Genomic DNA, 24,279 nt, shown 5'->3' with positions numbered 1-24,279 from the left:
TCATACCTCCTGACCACTAGGTGGCACTGTGTTGAAACTGTGGAGGTATCGATTTGTACAGTGTTGTGCAGATATAATCAATGTTCGAATGTTCTATCAGATGACCTACCTGCGTCAGTTGTGTCACTTCCATTCATAAATTCTCTCCTGTGGTCTTATGGGACATTACACTGTTCATCGAATGCATACTTCAGAATATTGCTAGAAGTATTAGGCCATCTGGCTACTTCTTGTCTATTGTTTTTCGAATACTATAAACTTGCGCACAATGAATCAAACAATGATTTGACTATTCAGCTTAAACTTGGTATTTGCATTTCCTACTATGGAAGTCAATGGTTACAGCTTTACAGCTTTACAAAAAAAAAAAAAAGAAAGAAAGAAACTCAAAGGTTTGAAATCATTTCAGGGTGTGTAAATAGTGAATTTTTGGGTGAACTATCCCTTTAATGGAAAAAGATTTTACTAGTCAAGTATGTCAACCATACTGGGTAATGTTCTGCACAATCAATTATGAAGGAATTAAAGTGTTTTGTACATCAAACATCTTAAACGTTTAACTGAAATTTGACGGCTTTTCTTTGTCAGCTGTCAGATGATCCTATTTTTGTGAAAACATTTTCAAAAGGTTATCAGGGAGACAGAAAGCACAAGTGAAGGGAAAGAGGGAACAACAGAAAACTGTCCTCCCCTGCTTTTTCATTCACAAGGGGATCTTTGAAATTCTATTAGGGTCGTTCGGCCTCCCTGAAAGCAGGCACCGCAGGCGTAAATATCTCCGCTGCCCAGATCCCCACCCTAGGGGCGCAGAATAAAAGGGGGTGTCCCAGGAAGGCAAACAGAATTTTTCATCAGAACGCCATCGCTCATCAAAAATTCATCCGGCCATTCTGTATGGAGACTGTATCTAGTGCAATGCCATCACAGCGGGATGTTCCTGTTCAGGCGACTGGGCCAATTCCACCTGCACTAAAACAATCTTGTACATTAAATGCTCGTCTTCTCTGCCCACTCATTACATCATAAACACCATCACTCTCAAAGGCAGATTCTACACAACAAAACAGATTCGACTGTATACAACAAACATGAATGGGATATTTAAACAAGGAACTCAATGCAAACAAGCAAGTGTAAATTTCAAACGTCTGGACTTACATTTACACAAGTGTTGTTGTTACTCACAGTCGCAACTGATGTTTTGAGCATCTGAAAGGCATATTTCTGATGGCTCGATTTTCCATAGAGAAAAGATGCTTCTGAAAGTTCTCAAATCCACAGCAGACATGCAGACTTTAAATATACCTACCTGAGAGGGTACAGATTCTAAGCTTTTAAGTACATCTAAAATTACCTGCTTCTTTGCTAATTTGTCAATTGTGATGGCCTGATGCTGTCCACGCTCTCCTAGATACCATGTGCCGACTATAAGAGGATTTTTTTCCCAGCCTGAGATAACTGCAGAATTATATGTTTCCACACTATAGGCTAGCTTATACATTGCAACAGGTAACAATTTTGCATTTGACCTAGACATTCAGTCAAAGCACAACGCATCCCGGGATTATGGATATATTATTAGCTTAATATTATTATTATTATTATAATTTCCTGGAGGCACAGGACGTCAACATGACATTGACATTGTAACCCAATGTACCCCAACGTCGTAGAGACTTCGTAGAGGTTTGGAAATGAAAATCAGGTTGACCCCAGATCCCAACGTCTACCTAATCTAAAATCTACATAAAATCAACCAAATATCAACATAATTTGATGTCATTATTGGACGTCAAATAAACATTGTCAGACACTGACTAGACATTGAATTTTGATCACCTGATGTCATCACCTAAATCTAACCTAATATTAACATCGTACGATGTTGTGTGCCTGCTGGGCAGACATTTGTGGACATAATGCGCTCTTTTAAACAAGCTATATTTTTTCTTTCTGCAGGCTGTTGGCTCTGCATGTGTGTGAAAGAAAAGTGAACAGAGAAAAAATGAACAGACGATAAATAATATTCAGCTCACTTTGCATGCGGATATGCCCATTTATTTAAATTATAACTGCCACTAATAGCTATGCAAAAGGGAACCTATTTTGAGTGCATGAGAGTGTTTTGCATGTAGTGGCAGTTGGTCAAATATTTGTAACTTAGCCTAAAATAAATAATAATTATAAATAAAGAAAGCTACAGGAGCACCCACTACCTCCAGGGGGGCAGCAAAAAGGGCAGCAGAGGTAACATATTGAAGTGGTGACATATACACAATCAGTGCCGACCTATAGTGTTGAGGGGCCCTAGGCAAGATAAAACAAAATTTGGGCCCACTGGTGTAAAAACAGTGAGAAGAAAGCACAAAACATTTAATTTTATTATTTAAGTGTATATATTTTTATTAACTGTAACATTTTAACCTATAATACATATGTAAAAATATTTACTCAGATTTTAATAAGTTTGCAAGTATTGCAAACTATTGTAAAGTACTACTAAATAATGTATTATGCATAGCAGAACATACCTTTAGTTTGCTTTGGGTTTTTTTTTCTTCCTTTTTTTGGTTCTGGATAGACACCGTTTGAATGCCACTTCATTTCAAATTAAAATTCGATTAAGATCGATTAAAAATAGCAATGACACTTGTGATGTTATATTACTTAAAACTTAAAGACACTTTTTCGGGTTTATATCGAACGCGAGCCATTTGGAGAGGTACAGTATGTGGAGTCTGTGTAGGAATACGTTACATCATTCTACACGGAAAAAAAAAGTTATTCAAAGACCATTCCTTGGATTGACTTAATTTTTTAAAGTGGTAGTAAACAATTTATTTGGGAAAAATTTAAACACAAATTAAGTTAAATATTACTAAATTTAATTTTTTGTTTAAATTCAACATGTAAATTGCAACAATTTAGCAAAAATATTTTTTTTCAATGTAGTCCACCCAATAGCTGATCGCAGGCGGTGTTATGCAAAATAGAGTGGTGCTGCTGGGTATGTTTCTAATATTTTCTGTTTTTATTCATACTCTTGTTGTGTATCTATCATCCTTTTCAGCTATTTGTATGTATGAATTATACAGAGCTATTCTTTTAAAGAAATACGGTGGGGGTTTTTTTCTTACCTTCATTGAGAGATTGTATTGCGTTTAATGGGGTTTGTGCATTGTGCAATGTTCATGATTTATACGTATGAGCTTATCCTCCCAATTATGTTCACAGCAAGAACAGCATTCGTGGGGCCTCCAAGAAACGCGGGGCCCTAGGCAACCGCCTATATTGCCTGCTGGATGGGCCAGCACTGTACACAATATTTTACAGGGTCTAAAACAAAAACTCACCAAGCACAAAACATATTTTTACCACACAAAAGTGTTAAAAACAACGTGATGGAGTAGACTTGCGTTTCTGCTCAGTTTCGTTTATTTACTCAAAAACCCTCTATTCTTTTCCCACTAAAAACAACTTATAAACAACAGCATTTATACTGTACAGGATGACATCTAAATACACGAAAACATTCAAGAAAAAAGCTGAGGTGAAGGGAACATGGCGGCTCTGTCAAATTTGCTGGAAGATCATGGAACAGATCAAAACTGTGATTTCAAAGTACCATCCCTAATGGCCATTGGTCACTAATATTTTTTCCAAGAACAATGGAAATATTTGCTGCCAGTTAGTTTTGTTTTAATCTTTATTAATTATTATCGATTAAAAATGCATTGTATTGCACAAAAATGTATTTATATATTTTATAATGAACTTTTAAATGATTTCAACTGACTGATTTGATAGTTTTAGCTATTGCTCTCCAGCAAAATGCAATCTAATGCAAGAAATGACTGCACAGAATTAGTTTAAAATTGGGATCCCAGGCACTATGATTTGTCCTCTATGATAACTGTGTGCCCATCTCACTGTACACATAGCGTCATGCGGATGCCTGAAGGATAGAGCTCTGTGGACAGTGACGCAGCAGGCGACGGAGTCACATTCTGGCAATAATTGGCCCCATCGCGATGTTTCCGTGGGGGGGAGAAATTAATTATGAAGGGACCTCCCTTATTCTTTCTCTCCTTCAACTTTTTTTGATGTGCACAGGCAACGGCAAGACCACTCTCCCAGTCTCCGGTTGTGCGCACGTCTTCTTTCCTCAGCGTTAATCCGCATCTCGTCCACGTGCTTTGCTTCAGGCTTCCGCCCTTTCGTCCGGGAGTGCAGAAGAAGCCCTTTTCTGCATCCTGTGTGAATAATTTACAGGAGCTACCGGTGCCAAAGCTTTCAAGGTCGTCTGCGATTTAGTAGCAGTGGTACAGGAAGGGCCTTTGGCCTCATGGGGAGCGCTTTCTCTCTCCCATGTCTCTCCAACCTTTTAACTGCAAATCCTCCATGAGGAACGGCGAGGTCTCTGGTCTGCCACCACCCTTCAGCAATACTTTTGTATGGGCAGCTCTCTCGGGCATTGGCGAGGAAACAGTGGGGCATTTTTCATTAGCCGCTCCCCTGGCACAGCCGAGTAAAAAATGAGAAATAAAAGAGCACATTCAGAAGCCAGCTCCCAGCGCCTGGCTTTTAACACATAGATGTGCTATTGTGTGGCTGACCTTTTTTAGCTGCTATACTTCAAAAATGTGGGAGCGCCGATAATAGGGAATATGAAAACAGGGATCTTGCGAGAAGGGGGAAGTTGTGTGCACGGCGCGCCAGGCTGAATCCAGCATTGTTAGCAGAGGTCAAAGCTTTCAGGGTCCCGTGGAAGGATTTGGATGAGGAAGAGAAAAGAACATTTGAAGCCAATTACTGGCAGTGAGCAGTTTGTGTCAATCAATATCAATCACTGCCTGAACAGCATGTAAACTGAATTCAGTCGTATTTTTGGAGAGCTGTCATGTTCAATTTGCACCTTACATTTTTAATGGACAGAAAAAAAACACATATAAGCTGAATGAGACCCAAGATGTTGAGCTTGTTAACAAAGTGGGTCGTTTTCTCAAAGTTCACGGGCCGTATGGATAATTTGGAAGCGTTCACACATTAGCGCTCACTAATGGCCGCTCTTCCTGCACATTCTTTTCAACACTGTTCCTCAACTCTCCTCAAAATGGAGGTAATAAGTCAGTCGGCTACTGGTGATAATGACCAATCTAGGCTGGCCCGAGGTGACTCTCCGGGCACCGATTGTCCTCGCCTTTCCTCCATCCGTTTTTGTTTGCGTAAGTGCCTCATGATGAGCCTGGCAGTGCTTCTGTGCAAATGAGAATAAATAGTCAGGGTGTCTCGTGAGAGAAGACTGTGGGAGAAATAAATCAAGCTCCCATTAACAGCAGCTTCCAGCTGCTTCAGAGCAACGGACTCCAGCGGCAGCCTTTTATCTGTCTATCTGTGTTTGTTTAGTGCCACTGCTGTTTATTCATCCCGGCACCATGCTCCTGTTATTTGCACCAGCCTTTGCTTCTTTTAAACAAATCTTAAAAGAAATCTAGCCGCTGCACTCCATAAAGGCATAAATGCTCATAATGATATTCTATAAATGTTCCTCAACGACACCCTGGGGAGAGTTACGTCACGTTCGTCTTTAGTTGTGCAGATTTATCCAAAACCTCATTACCTCAGCAATGGCAGGTTTTAAAAAAAGTTTCTTTGCTCTGATCAAAAGCAGGGCGATGCTTGAGGCAGAAAATTACATTCAGTAGAAAATTTAAGACATGTTTAACACAATTTAATTTTTATTTTGTCACTTAATTAGTTTGATAAGTTACAAGAATTATACACAACTTTTTACTTCACATTTTCTTAAATAAATGCATATTGTGTGACCCAAGGAGAAATAATAATGCGGTGGTTTCAGAGACATCTGTCTGCACGTGATCATTATTTATTCATTTATTCATTCATTCATTTTCTTTTTGGCTAAGTCCCTTTATTAATCAGTGGTCGCCACAGCGGAATGAACTGCCAACTTATCCAGCATATGTTTTTTTAAGCAGCAGATGCCCAACCAGCCACAACCCAACACCACGAAACACACATACTGTACACTCATACATTCACACTACGGCCATTTTAGCATATTAATTCACCTATAGCGCATGTCTTTGGACTGTGGGGGAAACCGGAACACCCGGAGGAAACCCAGGTGAACATTAGGGCCAATCTCAATTCTTTTTTGTACCCTTAACCCTTCCCCTTGGCTCTTGAAACAGAGTGTGAAGGGGAAGGGCTTTAAAATTTACGCCTAAAAATTGGAACAGCACTACAGCACCTGCACACGTCATATGTCATCGCAATCTCTAGCTTCTTATGAGATCAGACGATTATTATCAGCAGTTATTCCGGTTGTGTTATTTTTTGGTATTTATCTTCAGGAAATCACTGAAAGCAACAATATCATATTATCATAACGATCTAATGTGGCAATAAGATCGTAACTGTACTGTGCATTTACACCAAGGCCATAATCATCCATGTAAACATGCAAAAACAACATTAACATTATAGCAGACACTGTAAAAAGCTCATTCCCAGCCACTAGACTTTTCTGACAGGGTATTCAAGTGTCATCGAGTGACAGAATTTTGTGGAACTGCTATACAAAGGGTTATTATTAGAGATTAAAGACAGCGAAATTCAGCAGTTTTTATTTTAGTGTTTTTTTTTAAGCATAAGGTAAAACACAAACACGGTTATGAATGTATTAAAACATGTGCTTGTTTGTTGTAAAAATTGGTAATAATTTGTGGATCTTTTTACTTCCGTGTGCAGCTACTGCCGTTGCAGCTGGTGTATTCTGAGAAATTTTCTTACCCCTTGGTTTTAAGTGTGGTCCTGAAAAATCTCAGTTTGAAGGGGTATCTAACCCTACCCCTTAGTCCTACACCTTCAAGCTAAAGAGAATTGGGACACCCCTACCCCTTCACGTGAACGTGCAAAACGAGGGAAAGGGCTAAGGGGTAGAATTGGGATTGGGCCTAAATGAATTAAAAAAAACATAAATAAACCACTATTTTCATGTGCAATTATAAATGGCTCAGAAATAATAGATCCCTTTTTTAAATGATGTAAAATACAGGAATTTAATAAAATTTTATATGTCATCTAAAGAAGATATAGTATTCAAAGACTGTCCATATTGCTTTAGTTGATGATATTTATACATTGTTTATAATAATACAAAACATTATTTGTTGTAATATTACATCAGACACATTCCAGTAGTCACATCAGCCTGATAATGAAATGTCTTAAGAGTAGATATATATGCATGCATTTGTTTTGCAGCCAACCTGAATTATAAATACTAACCACTGTTACCTAATGCAGCAATTATCCAATGCATCCAACTGGTCTCATAATCATACAGTCACCATCAACAATGTCAATGCCAGCCTAGATGAGAAAGTATAAAGGAAAGTGGCTTATTCAGAGATTGAATCCTTTGAATTTATTTTCATTTCAATCAGGCAAGTTTTGAGCTTGACTGGACATTCTGTGGTCATTGAAAAGATGTTTCATAAAGGTCAAATAACGTTTGAAGTTTGAAAACATCTAAGGAGATTGCTGAAATGACTAAAAATGAGTTAACCTCCTAGGGCTTGAGTGTCCACATAAGTGGACAGCAGATTTTAGCACTTAAGTGGCTATCTAAAATACTTTGAATGTTTTATATTTTGTTACAGACATACGGTGACATCCTGCATCTGTTTTGCAGCATATGAAATGTCCCAAACACTATTTTTAACTGTCCAAAATGGGGAAAATTTTTGTTTTTACTCTCTGATAGTCAAAGCAAGTAAAAAAAAAATATCTATGTTAAATATGCATTAAAAAAATTCAAGAAAAAGTGTTTTATATAAATTCGGACCACGAGTCCACATATATGGACATCATTTTTCTCTAAAAGTACATCATATCAAAAGATGATTTTTTATTCTGTGAATTTTTTTTTTTGGAAATTGTTGCAAATTTATTAAAAATAAAAAAGCAGAAAAATCACATGTACATGAGTATTCACAGCCTTTGTCATGAAGCTCTAAATTGAACTCAGGAACATTCCGTTTCCAATGAACATTCTTGAGATGTTTCAGCAGCTTAACTGGAGTTCACCTAAATTCAGTTGATTGGACAAGATTTGAAAAGGCAAACACCTGTCTATAAAAGGTCCCAGGGTTGACGGTGCATGTCAAAGCACAAACCAAGCATGAAGACAAAGGAATTCTGGAGATCTCCGAGACAGGATTGTCTTGAGGCATAAGTCACAAGGGAAAGATGAATGGAGCGATGTACAGAGACATCCTAAATGAGAACCTGCTTCAGGGTGCTCTTGACCTTAAACTGGGGCGACAGTTGATCTTCCAGCCGAACAATGACCCAAAGCACACTGCCAAAATATCAATGGAGTGGATTCACAACAACTCGGTGAATGTCATTGAGTGGCCCAGCCAGAGCCCAATAAATCCTATTGAACATTTCTGGAGAGATCTGAAAATGGCTGTACACCGTTGCTTACCATCCAACCTGATAGAGCTTGAGAGGTACTGGTGTGCCAAGCTTGTGGCGTCATATTCTAAAAACTCTTGAGGCTGTAATTGCTGCCAAAGGTACATCAACAAAGTATTAAGGCTGTGAATACTCATGTACATGTGATTTTTCAGGTTTTTTATTTTTAATACATTTGCAAAAAATCTTTTTTCACATTGTCATTATGGGGTATTGAGTGTAGAATTTTGAGGAAATAAATAAATGCATTTCCACAAGAACAATGCGAAGGAAACTCAAGGAACTGGGAATAAAGAGCTGTGTAGCCTTAAGAAAACCACATATCAATGAGGCTTTTTAACAGAATTTTAAAAGGGCTTCAAGTAGCTACGAAACAAAGATTGGACTCAGGAGCAATAGTAGGTCATGTGGTCTGATGAGTCCAGATTTACCCTGTTCCAGAGTAATGGGCACATAAAGATAAGAAGAAAGGATGATTAAGGAACCCACCCATCATGCCTACTACCTACCATACAACCCTGTGAGGGCAGCGCTGTGATCTGGGGTTGTTGCAGTAAGTCAAGTCTAGATTTAGCAATGTTATGTGCTAAAAGAATGAGGTCAGATGACTATCTGAAAATACTAAATTACCAGGATATTCCATCAATGGATTTTTTTCTTGCATGATGGCTCCAAGATATTCCAAGATGACAATGCCAGGACTTATTGGAGTTGTTCAGGGAGCATGAGACATTTTTTTACGCATGGGTTGGCCACCACAGAGTCCAGACCTTAACATTCTTGAGCATCTTTGGAATTATGAGCAGCAGTCTGACCTAGATCATCCATAGAAGATCTTGGTGAAAAACGTATGAATTTCTGGATGGGAAAAAATGTTGTGACATCACAAAAGCATATTGAAACCATGATACAGTGAATGTGTGCCGTAACCAAAGCTAAAGGCAGTCCATCAAAATATCAGAACGTTTGAATTTTGGATGGGGAGTGTATGTATTCGCCAGCCTTATGAACTAAGCTTGCAGATCAGACACTGAAGCTTTCAGAAGTATCCTCTGCAGCTGACTAGTCAGTAATGGATTTCTCCTTTCAGCTCCTCTGTTTTGCAGGAGCATTAAGGGCCATATGTTTACCACACACTCCTGATTCTCCTGCCACAGATGGCCAGATAGGGGTTTGATCCTATCCCAACAGCAGAGGCTGGCAACGAGCGTGCCCATGAGATCTGTTCCTGTCCCAAGCAGTGGGGTCCCAGCCCTGCGGTGTCTGGATTTAGCTGCCCTGGATCCACTCATTCTGAGAGTGCAGGGCAGATAAACCTCACCTCACACCCCAGAAAAAGATGCTGCTACTTGGCCCCCATCGAGGTCCAGGACGCCTCCTGCTGCTTTCCTGCAACCCGCAGCGAGTTTGCCTGATTCTGCGCTAAAAACATACATGGACCGCTTCGTCAAACCCCAGTGCTTTAAGGAAAGATATTTTGAAGGCTTTCCACAGGGATTTGCGTGAAGATAATTTGATGGTATACAGCAGAGAAAATAAGTATTAAACACATCATCATTTTTCTCAGAAGTGTCGTTGACTTGAAATTTTCCCCCAGATGTTGATAACAACCAAATATATCTATATATGCAAAAAAACTAAAAAATCTAGTTAGTTTACGAATTAAGTTATGCATAATAAAATAAAAAGACACAGGGAAAATGTATTGAACACATGAAGAAAGAGAGTGAAAGCCCAGACAGCAGCAGAAATCTCTGAGTAGTTCTTTAGCAACCCTCTGCCCTTCATCATTGTAAATGAACATTATGCAGTGAGTTTGCATGATTCTGCGCTAAAAACATACATGGACTGCCTCATCAAAGCCCAGCGCTTTAAGGAGAGACGCTACAGGCAAAAGCACTTCATGGACCAGTCAATTTTGAGGTTTTTGGCTTTGCGTTATTCACAATATGCAAGATATTTTACACCAGAACAGCGCTATATTTTTTTGCAACTTTACATTATCCCAAATGTTTTGAAGAAAGTTCTAATCCAGGGAAATCAGCCGTTTTAAATAGTGTCCTGTGTGTTTGTGCTAATGATTCCCTTGATTTGCAGTTTAATTTTATGATGTTACACAGTTTATTAGTCTGCAGAGTGCAGCATTATAACCAGGGTTGGGTAAGTTACTTAAAAAAGTAACAGATTACAAGTTACTGATTACTACTGGAAAATTGTAAATTGATTACATTACTAATTACTTCATGTAAAAATGTAATCAGATTACTAATTACTTTACTTTTAAGTTACTTTTAAAACAAAATAAACTGCAGCTCTTTCAGTAATTTAATATTCACTGGAAAAACATTACAATGAGTTTAACAGAGCAGTTTGACAAATTCAAAAGATTTAAAGAGATAGTTCACCCAAAACTTAAAATTCTCTCATTGTTTACTTAATCTTCACTTGTTCCAAACCTGCTTGTCTTTTTTTTTTGTTCTTTTGAACACAAAAGAAGACCTTTTAAAGAAAACTGAATACCTGTAACCATTGACATCCATACAGGAAAAACACATAGTCTACTACTGTATGTCTGTGCTTGTGGAGACAAACTCTAAACGTTCAAATGCTAAATACGTGAAATCTGGAATACGCGAGCGCGGCACACCTCCATAGGAAATAACAAATTTCCTTGCGCAAACGACACGATATGTGAACGGCCTCATAAGCAGCTACGCATCTCTTCACATTCAAAAGATACCTTCACTCCCGATCCTGCACAAAATTTCTATTTAGCCTGTTTAGCTGAGTTGGGCCACTGTGTTTTTGGGCACCGGTGTCCTCCATGGTGACGAGTATTTTCATAGACAGCTTTCTGTTCTGTTTCTGGTTGAGTTAAAAGCAGTTGAAAGTTCTTTAGAGACTGGACATAGACTGCAGTTCACAGGAATACTTTTGTTTTTAACGCTTAATGACAAAGTAATGTCTGTGTTTCCACTTGAAGAAGCACTCTCATCAGCAGCTGTAAGCTCACGTTTTCCAGCTATTTAAAAGTGAATTCTCATTAACTGATGTTGCAGATGAAAACACAATTTAAAAAAAGAATATATTGTTTTCTAAAATCGATATTTGTAATGTAAATGACGCCATTACACTTTAGTTTAGACTTCAGTAACTGTCATCAAATTACACAAATTAAAAATGTAATTCATTACATTACTGCGTTCCCCAATAATGTAATTAGAATACAGTACCGCGTTACTGTGGAATGTTTTACACGCAACTCTGATTATAAGAACTGTAAAATGCATTTATTATAATAAAACAGCACTGCTGCTTCTCCACGTAATCACAAGCAGAAGAACCGGACGCAGCGGACTGTGGCATTATAAAATCTCTGCTGTTTCTGTTACGTTGTGCGCTCGTCTCTCATCATTTGCTTCAGTGGTCTTGTTTCGCTTCAACGGTTATCAGTTTTATTCTGCTTCATACTGATAATGATAATAAGTTTTGAATACATTAGCTCATCTATTATGGAGTCTCTTACGGCCCGTTTCCACTGACTGCTACGGTACGGGTCACCTTTATCAGGCTTGCGTTACTTCAATAATCAAGTGCACGTTATTACCATGAGCTCAAAAATGTCGTTATTTCAAATATAGACGTGCATACGAACTCTCTGGAGAAAGTGAAACCGCTCGCACTTTTAGACAGCCTCGTAAAACAAAAACAGGACACAGCAGATTTTGTTCTTCTTGGCTTTGTGGCTGTTCATCAAGACAACGACAAGGTTTCTTTGAGCTCGGGTCAACCATGGCTCGTTATTATATGTATATAGTATTAGGATGTAATGGCTTGGCTGTGTACTTAAAAATTGCAGTTTCTTTGTTTTCATTCTCCTGCTTGTGTGTGCACTAGTGACGTTTCTCTGTAAACCAATAGTGTTCAGCTGCGCGTCTAGCGCTGCCCTTTGTTATCCTTTTGTTGTGCTAGGTACCCTTTGGAAAGGGTACCCAAAAGTGGTACAGTACGATTCACTTTTTGGTGCCTTTTGACAGTGGAAACGTCCATAAAAACGTACTGAACCATACCGTACCACTCAGTGGAAACGGGCTATTTGGGTGTAATAAAGACCACAACTCCCATGATTACACACTCACAGACACTGTAACATTAAATTACGCCTTTGTTTGTTGTTAATAAACGCCCTCTAGTTGCAAAAATTACAGACTGTGTCTTTAAGTGACTTTAAAGTCTTGGAAAAGGACAAAATACAGTTAAGTGTTTACTTTATTGCATCAATTTGCGCCTGAAGATGAAACTGTGTTTTAAATTAGGAACTTCCATTAAAAAGAACTGAAACAGATCACTTCAAATAACAAGTGATATTGCTGAGGAAAAACTCACTTTGAGATTTTGGGGTCATTCAAGGTCTACTGAAAGCAATTAGTTCATTCTAATATGTTTCCTTGTAATATTCAATGGATGAACAGCGAGGAAAATAATGGGGGGTAGGATATTCTGAAGGTTTTTCCACAGGGATTTGCTTATAGATAATTTGCCTGATTATATACAGCCTTATATTCTACAAAAAGTTTTTCTCTTTTCTGTCTGTTTGCTGTATTTACTCAGTTATGCAGTAATCAATAGAAATATACCAAATCCCCTATGTAAAAATCTAAATTTAGTATTTAAAAAAAATAATAATTAAAAAAAGAATCATTCAATGTTAATGTTTTTGGGCTAAAATGTATGCAAATTAGTGCATTTTTTATTAAACAATGCATCCTTTGCATACTTAAACATAACATCTTAGAAAACTTGTAAAACAAAAAGTTTTCAATTAATAATGCAATCAATCAGCTGGGGAAGTTTGCTGTTTGTTTGTTTGTTTCTTACCCTATTCACCCGCAGTTTCTTGCCTCAATAAGTGCAAAAAGCCTTGCCCTCTCTTCCCTCAACAGTGGCACAAATGATTCCTTCTGTCCTTGGATTTTAATCACCAGACTTTACTGTCTACTTGGCACTTTTTTTGGTGAGGTGTCAATAATTTAGAATATTCATGATGATGAGGAATGCATACCAATCTGCAAGCTAGCGTCTGTATCGCTTGCAGTTTTCACACTCACTATCCGTGCACATTTACAAAACGCCAGCAGGCATTTATTCAGCTGTCAAATCAGACAGATTTCTTTTTAGCGTTGCTTTTGCCAAGGGCTTGCATCACTGTGAGTGCTGTGTTTTTGCGGGACGTTACATTACGGCAGATGCCCTGCATTAGTTGCTGGTGTGACTGTGCTGCTTTTATCTGGCAACTTTTGTTGAAGATGCAATTCCTGTTCTGACACTACATATCTAAACACGCTGAATGTACCTTCATTGGCTGTTTCTTTGACTAGGAATGATTACTCTCCTGCGATAAAGAGGCTATTTGCAAGATTTTTCATTGCAAATTAGTGAATGTCTTGTAATTAGTGATGCTCGATATATTGGCAGCCTTATCAATATCAGCTGATAAATGATATTTTTTTAAAATTATCATTATTGATTATGCCGATTTCTTTAAGCAGATAAATTGTCTATTATTTTTGCTAGTTGTACTACTTATCGTGCTTGCTGCCTGACACATTTTTATTATTTTACTGGCATTTTTTTGTGACTGAAAAAAAAACATAAGTCAGAGTAATAGGAGGTTCATTCCACTGTGTCACCCCTAATAAATCAGGAACTAATCTGAAGGATAGTGAGTGAGTGAGTGAATAAGTGGTACTTTGATTTTAATTAATGTTCAGTGATTTAGTTGCTTTTTTAATGCATATTTTTTCTCAGGCAGTAGATTTTATTTATATTAAGACAGTTGGCCATAGAAAATAATAGTTTAATAAATATGTTAATAAAGTTCAGAGATCAGTTTAAACTTTTCTGAAGTAAATTAAAATGAGTTGCTCATTGTATGTCTTTGCAATCATGCTGATAAATGTAAAAAAAACTAAAACAATATTTATATTTCATGGCTAATATATTGGCTATCGGCCTCTAAATCTAAAGAGTTATGAGTTATTGGTATTGGTCAAAAAATCCATATTGGTGCCTCCCTACTTATTAAATGTAATTGTTGGCAAAAATTACAATAACACAAGAGTTAAAAGGGAGAACAAGCAAGCACAAAAACAAAGAATATCATCAGGTTTTTCAGATTCACAAAAAAGCTTGCAAAGATTTTTAATAATTAAATAAACAAAGAAATAAATCAGAAACTCCCCAACTTTCTACTGTGTTTAAAAGAGCCAGTAGGCTGATGTTTATGTGAAGAACCCAGAATGAATTTACTAGGTAAATCAGAATCAGAAAGAGCTTTACTGCCATGTATGTTTACACATACGAGGAATTTGTTTTCATGACAGAAATTTCTACAGTGCAACAAAATGACAGTGACAGTACAGACAAATAATAAAGGAATAAAAATAAGAATACAATTTTGACGGATGTGTAAATGTTATCTATGTGTTGTTGTTCATAAAAATAAATAGGTCCATGTGTGCATAAACAGTGTAAGATTAGACGTGAAACAACTGCTTATAATGTTCAAAATTTCATTGCCACTGTCATTGTTCTGCATTTAAGAAAACTAAACCTTGAATTAATGGTTCAATAATCAATTAGTATTATTAATAAACCCAATAATTATGTTTTATATCATATTTAATATCAAGGATACATTTCTTAGTCTTTTCTTAAAATAAATAAATACACAAACTTGAATAAAAAAATTATGATGGGTCATGAATATTGTAAATTTCAGAAATGGTACATGATTATACCACTGATTATCTCAATGTTAAAAAAATAAATAAAATAAAAATAAATAAAATAAATAAAAACCAGACCAAAATTTGGAACAGTAAAAAAACACCAAAATATGTAAGCAATTAATTTTGCAATTAAATACACAAATTAAGAAAAAAATATTTTATAAATATCGCTAAATTCGTAAAATTGTTAAAAATGTAAAAAAAATAAAAACAGCAACAAAACAAAAATAACACAAAACAAATCAAAAGCAAAAACAAAAAACAAAACAAAAAGGCAAAAACAAAACAAAAATAAAACAAAACATAAATAAAACAAAAATAAAAACAAAACAAAACAAAAAAGCAAAAACAAAAATAAAATAGAAACAAAGCAAAAAAATAAATAAAAAATAAATAAAAATAAATAAATAAATAAATAAATAAATAAATAAATAAATAAAAAATAATAAAATAAAATAAAATAAAATAAAAACAGACCACAAAGTTTGGGACCATAAGGAACACAAAAATATGCAATTTCCAAATATTCTCTTTGGTAATTAAATACACTAGCTTTAAGAATAAAATAAAGTTGTAAATACTGCAAAATTTGTAAATGTTTTATGATTACACCACTGATTATCTCAATGTTAAAATTTAAAGAAAACAAAACTAAATAAAATAAAAAATAAATTAAAATCAGACCACAAAGTTTGAAACAGTAAGAAAAAAAAAAAGGGAGTAAGATGCATATGTTGATATTGCTCTACTACATGTCTACAATACACACACGGTCTGCTTCTGGCCTGTATCTCAGTGCTCCTCCGAGAGCGACTCTTAATTCCAGTCTGTAGATGAGAGGACTGTAAAGCCCACACCCTGGATTTGGTCAGAAATTGATACGAGCCCTTGCTGTGCTTTAATTGATTAACGATGGCCTGAGATCCTGCGCTGTCTCTCAAAAGCAGAGAGGTCTCCCTTAAGGCGAGGATCTGTGCAAAGAAGAGCTCCGCCGCTGATTAATTTGTCTTGATAGAGGCTTGATGGGCACTTGGTTTTGGAGAAACAGCCAAATGAAAGAGAGCGTGATTGACATTGGGTTTTAATTATGGCTTAAAGGCCTCCAGAGGTTGGTTGAAGTCTAACTGTTTCCTCCGGCTTTTGGAAACAGACGTCATTAAAGGAAATGAAACGGGGTATAATCACCCTCTGCCGACCATTCTGTGTATCCACTGTCATTGATGATTGAGATGTAGTAAATGAGAAGGTGTGGATACGGGAGAATTGGAAACAGCAAGAAAAGAAAGAAAAACAAAAAATAAATGCCTGTCGCAGAATGAAGGTTGGAACCTGATACTTTTCAAAATAATGTGAAAAATTCCTTGCTCTGTTAAACATCAATCGGGAAGTATTTAAAAAAGAAGAAAAATTCACAGAAGGGCTAATCATTTTGACTTCAACTATCTATACAGTATACAGTATATAAAAGTTCTGTCTGGTTCTCGAATCTGATTGGCTAATAGCCATGAGATATTAAAGTAATATCAGCACTCGTACAGCCTCTTCACCCTAGTGTATTACTCTGCCTACACGAGTGGCAAGCAGTGGACACTTTACAGTTTGACAAATATTGCAGCTGTTGGGCAACATAATGTACTTGTGGCTTTTTTAAGGTGAGAATGTAGTTGTTTAGATTGCAACTATGCAGTTTATTATAAGGATAGTATGTAATATAGTAGGATAGTACACATTAAAAATTTCGGAGATTCAGCGCGTTGACGGCCAGCCTGGCATACTGAGAGTAAAGATGGTTGACATTCCGCCACAAGATGGCGACAGAGACAGGTAGCAACGGTTTGTGCTGTTCTGATGATCAGCTGCAGATGTGTATGAATGATGGAGGAAAGTAGTTTGTCTTCCAAATGGGTTTTAGACTCTCATGTTTGATTTTCTTTTTTATATACACGATTATGCTGTCGACCTGTTGTATAAATGCAATATCACACTCGAAGCACTCGAAGTGACTGTATTTTGTCACTGGTTGGACACTAAGGCACTAAGCCAATGCACGCCTCCCACCAGTGCTGATATACAGCCATATCACACTGCTACTCGTGTGATATGGCTCACATATATACATAGATAAGCAGTTGAGGTCAGAATTATTAGACCCCCTTTGAATTTTTTTTTTCTTTTTCAAATATTTTCCAAATTATTTTTAACAGAGCAAGGACTTTTTCACAGTATATGATTATATTTTTTTCTTCAGGAGAAAGTCTTATTTGTTTTATTTCGGCTAGAATAAAAGCAGTTTTTAATTTTTTTAAACACAATTTTAAAGAGCCCATATTATGGGTTTTTGAAAATGCCCTTCCATGTAGTGTGTAACACAGCTCTAAGTGAAGTGAAATATCCAGCTAAGGCTTAAATCTGTAAGTGTACAGTGTTTAAAACTATTGATTCATCTATAAAAGAGTCGACTCAAAGTGCTTCAAACGAGTCGCCTTGATAACGAGTCATTAGGTGTTTCGCGATGACGCAGCCACGAAACACAAGCCTCGCCAGTAGTTACGCGCGCAAACCAGGGAGATTTGAAACCTGCGGCCCCGCCCACTAACACAGAAAAAACACTAGACACACACACACAGACGCCGCCGGTCGAATGAAGTCACGCTGTGCTCAGATGGATAATATTGACAGTCTCTACCCAAAGATGAGTTGTTAACCTGGTACAGTACACGCGGTTACTCTTTATATTCTCTTATCACATGTAAGCCACGTTAAAAACGCGACGCGTGCCGCTTTGTTTACGGATTTAACGTTAAAGGCTTTTGTGAGCTCGCGTTCCACTGCCGTTTGTCGTTGCTATGGCGATCGATCGTAAGCTAGGAGACAGGAGACTCGTGTCACTTTCCCTAGTTCTTCTGAGGAGCGTTGTGTGTGTGTGTGTGTGTGTGTGTGTGAGAGAGAGAGAGAGAGAGAGAGAGAGAGAGAGAGAGAGAGAGAGACTCGCGTCGCTTTCCCTAGTTCTTCTGAGGAGCGTTGTGTGTGTGTGTGTGTGTGTGTGTGTGTGAGAGAGAGAGATTGAGAGAGAGAGACTCGCGTCGATCTCCCCAGTTCTTCTGAGGAGGGTTGTGTGTGTGTGTGTGAAAGAGCCTTACACTATGAAGCGCGTGTGCACTGTGACTACTTTTATATAGTTGATTACCAGCTGGGCATTTCACTCTGTCTCGTGCTGAAGCCTGTCACTGTCGACCAATCGCAGCAGGCTGTCATCGGTCCAATCAGCGCAGATTAGCTTCGCGCTGAGGAGGGGGTTGGGAACAAATGAATCGCTGAACGATTCATATGGGAGTCGCTGGGATAATTAGGTAAAAATAAATGCAGATTATAAGACCATCAAAGTGTTTTATGACCTTGCATGCATATTAGACTGTTGTTGGAGACCCTTACAACCTAAATATGACCCTATTTCATGTATAATATGGGCTCTTTAAGGTCAATATTATTAGCCCCTTTAAGCTATATATTTTTTCGATAGTCTACAGAACAAACCATCATTATACAATAACTTGCTTAATTACCCTAACCTGCCTAGTTAACTTGATTAACCTAGTTAAGCCTTTAAATGTCACTTTAAGCTGTATAGAAGTGTCTTAAAATATTATTACAGTCATCATGGCAAAGATAAAATAAATCAGTTATTAGAAATGAGTTATTAAAACTATTATGTTTAGAAATGTGCTGAAAAAAATAAATCTTCTCTCTGTTGAACAGAAATTGGGGAAAAAATTGAACAGTGGGGCTAATAATTCAGGGGGGCTAATAATTCTGACTTCAACTGTATGTATGTATGTATGTATGTACGTACGTATGTATCTCTCTCTCTCTCTCTCTCTCTCTCTCTCTCTCTCTCTCTCTCTCTCTCTCTCTCTCTCTCTCTCTCTCTCTATATATATATATATATATATATATATATATATATATATATATATATATAATACATAACAATTTTTTTAATATTTTAATATAATTTTAATATAAATAAATTATATGCAAATAATTGTCTTGGTCACTTTACTAACACTGAGTGTTGTATAACACAGGTATAATATCAGAACATTAAATGTTGTAACAAAGAAAAAACTATTTTGTAGTTTTTTATGTACCCTTTAATAATTTTTGGGATTTATCCCTATATAAAAGTGTATACTTTTTACACAAAAATGATAAGCTAAATAGCAACATTGTAAATTACTGGAATTATACAAAAAAATTATTTACATAAATTTAATAAAAAAAATAAAAAAATACAAACCACCATTCGACAAACTCTATATTTTGAAAAGTATTTGCAAATTGTTGATGAATTTTCAATACCAAGTGAACAAAAAACAAAATAGAATAAAATGTATATTTATTTAGCAGATGTCTTCTTATATATTTTATTTTTTAATTATCCCTAATGCAATCTTTTGTCATATTTTTTTCTTTTTAAACACAATTTTAACATTAAATAGTGATTAATTGGTATATTAAAGTTGAATTTAATTTAATTGGTATATTAAATTGTAACTTTGTATCTGGAATGTTCTGGAATTGTACAAAAAAATAAATTTATTAAAGGAAAAGGACTTTTTAAATAACAAACAAACAAAGAAATACACCCCATCATTCCACATATCTAGCATTTGCTAATTGTAAACATATGAAAATAATTTTTGTGTGATTTCATTTTTGAAATGCAATAATAATAATAATAATAATAATAATAATAATAATAATAATAAAACATGGAATAGAATTAATTTGACACTTATTAAATTAATTTAGCAGACGCTTTAATCCAACGTGACTTGGAGGAAGGCACTACATTTTTACCCCAAAGTTTTATATATTGGCATGCCATCACTTTATTTATTTATTTATTTTTTGCATGGGAATCTTGATAGGGCGAGGTGTGACCTCATTATACAGCAATACATAGTTCGGCTTTGGGGTGTCCACATGGAAATATATAGGTCATCTTCATAAATATTTCATGCAAATGGATAGCTGTTCGCTCTAGTGAGGACGGGGGGAAAGAAAATCAGAAGCATTGGGATTTACACACTCATTTGATTAGAGAGATCGTAATTGCAAAAGTCATCATTTCCATACTAACCTGCTTTCCTCCCCAGACCTTTAATCTCAACTACCCTTAAACATTCCTCATAAGCTCAAAAGCAGTGAAGCGACATTTTGTGGAGCGCGGCAGAGATTTCTTATAAAGCCACCGATGAGAAGAGACAAGCTGAGGCCATCTCAATATCCCCCATTTATTCTCATTACGGCCGATAATCATTACTCACTTTCTCTGGCTTTCTGGAGGTATTCCCTTCCCCCTGTAGACGCCGGCTATATTTGGAGGAGAGCAGACGGATGCTGTTTACTGTCCCCACAGATCCCAGAGTTTTTATCTCCAACATCACAGACGAAGAGAATCAAACTCACCCGCATTTACAAGAAACACACACAACACAGCCTCTGTAGTGCTTACAGATATCATAGGGTCATCATGGGGAGAGTTTGATAATGATCTAAATTAGAAGCATCTAGAAAAGTCAAAAAAGATCACACTAATGTGTAGTTCTGTATATAAGGTTGAAGTTACAATTATTGATTTATTTAATAATGATTATGGCTCATACGATGATATAAAGAAGTTAAGTTAAATCAATTCATTCATTTTCCTTCGGCTTATTCCCTTTATTCATCAGGGGTTGCCACAGCGGAATGAGCTGCCAATTTATCCAGCATATGTTTTACCCAGCGGATGCCCTTCCAGCTGCAACTCAGTATTGGGAAACATCCATACACACTCATTCACACACATACACTATAGTCAATTTAGTTTATTCAATTCACCTATTGCGTATGTCTTTGGATTGTGGGGGAAACTGGAGTGAACATGAGTAGAACATGCAAACTTCCACACAGAAATGCCAATTGACCTAGCTAGGACTCAAACCAGCAACCTTCTTCTCCTGTGCTAACCACTGAGCCTCAGAGTCGCCCTCCAATTAAGTCAATATTTAAGTTTAATATGATTACTTGGAGTTTACTTACTGTTCTCCTGTCAAGTTTGTTTTTTATACATCACAACTTTTGCGTGGGAAGTGGCAGAGCCAACGTATATAAATGAGACCCCTGATCTCCAGAGTGGAAGTGAGAAAAACGACTTTAAACATTTTATGTTGTCCAGCCAAATTATTTCTAGGTAGGACACTGGAAATCTGGCAGATAGACAAACAATAAAATGGACACAAAATATTTGTCTAAATGATAAAGGATGTGGTTTTGAATGTCCTAAATATATCAATAACTTCATTTTAGGCCAACAAGTTACTGTACTGCCTTTTGTTATTTGCTTAGACTTTAAAAACTACTTTAATAAGTAGAAAAAGTCTTAGTCCAAAGTTTCAGTGCATGCATCTTCATTTATTAATTTTCCTTCAGCTTAGTCCCTTATTCACAGCGGAATGAACCGCCAACTATTCAAGCATATGTTTTATGCAGCGGATACCCTTTCAGCTGCAACCCAGTATTGGGAAACATCCATTCACACACACGCACACACACACACACACGCACGCACGCACGCACACACACACAACGGCCAATTTAGTTCATCCAATTCACCTATAGAGCATGTGTTTGGACTGTAGGGGAAACTGGAGCACCTGGAGGAAACCCACGCCAACACTGGGAGAACATGCAAACTCCACACAGAAATGGAGCTGGAACTCAAACCAGTGAGAACGTCTCTCACAGCAAGAACGTCACTAGTTTGAGTCCTTGGCTGGATCAGTAGGCATTTCTGTGTGGAGTTTGCATGTTCTCCTCGTGTTAGTGTGGGTTTCCTCCGGGTGCTCAAAAGACATGCGCTGTAGCTGAATTGGATTAACTAAATTCGCTGTAGTGTATGTGTGTCACCTGATTCACACGTGGTTTCAGTGTCAACACTTGACTGAGGGCGTTGCTGAAGTTGGGGCTGATGCAATCATCATAGCAGCGTCAGCCAATGAAATTAGTCTGCAATCAGCTACTGTCTAAGCTGGGGTATTTGCATAAAGCAATCAGATTGGCCGACACTTCTGCTGGTGCTTGAAATGTTGAGAAATTCTCAACTTCTACAGCGAGCAACGCCACTGAATCAGCGCTGACGGATCCACAATTAAGTTCGGCAACGCTTGACGTCACCCATTCAAAGTGAATAGGAAGTGTTGACGCTGATGCCCCCTGTGAATAGGGAATGTGTGTGAATGTGAGAGTGTTTGGGTGTTTCTCAGTGCTGGGTTGCAGCTGGAAGGGCATCCGGTGTGTAAAACATATGTTGGATAAGTTGGTGGTTCATTCCGCTGTGGAGACCCCTGATGAATAATGGGACTAAGCTGAAGAAAAACGAATGAATGAATGAATGAATGAATGAAAATGTACTGCTATCAACCACAAAACAAGAGAAATTTTAGTATGTATATAATATTAAAACATAAATATACTGAATAGTTTTTTAAATTTATTTTATTTTATTGTAAGATTTATTATATATAAAGTGTAAGAACAAGACAAAGTGTGCCATTAATCATTTGTATCAATATGTATTCAAATATCAATAAGTTGAATAAGCTTTCATTTCTAAATTTATCGTTAAGTCCTACTAATTATATTATGTGCTTTTGCCAATGTATTTGCTTTTTTGTAATATTTGTATTTAATTGATTATTAGTGGAATGGTGGCTTAGTGGTTAGCACTAGAGTTTGCATGTTCTCCCCGTGTTGGCGTGGGTTTCCTCCGGGTGCCCCGATTTCCACTACAGTCCAAAGACATGCGCTATAGCTGAATTGGTAAACTAAACTGGTCATAGTGTATGAGTATGTGCGTGTGAATGAGAGTGTGTATGGGTGTCTCCCTGGAAGGGCATCCGCTGTGTAAAATATATACTGGAATAGTTGGCGGTTCATTCTGCTGTGGTGATAAATAAGGGACCAAGCTGAAGGAAAATCAATGAATGAATTATTATTTTAGTTTTGGTCATTTTTGTTATTTACCCTTAAATAAAATACATGTTTTTTTTTCTAATTATACACTATATTTTATATTTAGTAATATTTAAACATATTAAATATTATGATATACTACTTCCCCTATTTTTTCATCAGATGCAAACTTGATTTTGTAACTTAGACTTTAAAACAGTCATATTAAAGATATATTCTTGGTCCAAATATCTAACCCAGAGTTCAAGTGCATTTATCTTGTTCCAAGAAACTGTAATAAAATATGATGTATGATTTATTGCAGTTCACAAGTTCAGCATTGTGATTAAGCTGTAAGACCAACTTAAAAAAAGCAGTAAAATCTCCAATAACAGCTTATGCAAAGAAGTCCAACAACCTGCTGACCTCCAGCACTTAAATCCCTCCTTAAATCTCAAATGTTCTCCACACCAGCCAACATTTTGCCCATAAGAAACACCAGAATAGTGTACAGATGATTCCTACCACCTCTATACAGTATATACACATCAACCACAATGCAAAGATTTTCGCAATCTCCAATATTCCCCACAGGTACTGCTTTTAGCCCTGTGCTACGTTTTCTGACTCCGCTAATTAGCCTAGTGGATTTCTTGAGCCAAGTAGGTGAGCTAATGAGCTTCCTCGGGTGACCCTACCAAATAAAAGGTGGGAATCATCCTCGGCTGTGCAGCTTTTGCCCTTGCCTGTGGCTCAGATATAACAAGTGTGCTAATTGCCCACCGTTCTTGTTTTGTTTTTTCCCACACAGGTGTAAGTGTAACCTCCACGCCGGCCAGTGCTCCCTCCGTGACGGGACGCTTCAGTGCGACTGCGAGCACAACACTACGGGACAAGACTGTTCAGTCTGCGAAAGAGGATTTAAAGCCAAGTCCTGGAAGCCCGGCTCGTACCTGCCCACCCCGAACGGCTCCCCGAACAT

General features: G+C 37.1%; 1 protein-coding gene across 1 annotated transcript in view; it reads left to right on the top strand.

Annotated features, from left to right (window-relative positions):
• ntng2a (netrin g2a) overlaps positions 1–24,279 on the top strand; it is a 118,460-nt gene that overhangs the window by 47,988 nt on the left and 46,193 nt on the right. Inside the window, exon 5 of the mRNA XM_056463986.1 lies at positions 24,109–24,279. This exon is cut by the window's right edge and continues 2 nt beyond it. Within this exon, the coding sequence (XP_056319961.1) occupies positions 24,109–24,279 (171 nt within the window). The remainder of the gene's footprint in view (positions 1–24,108) is intronic.

This window comes from Danio aesculapii, chromosome 8, assembly GCF_903798145.1.
Source record: "Danio aesculapii chromosome 8, fDanAes4.1, whole genome shotgun sequence".
Lineage (NCBI taxonomy): Eukaryota > Metazoa > Chordata > Actinopteri > Cypriniformes > Danionidae > Danio > Danio aesculapii.
This window is presented reverse-complemented; position numbering and strand designations above follow the sequence as displayed.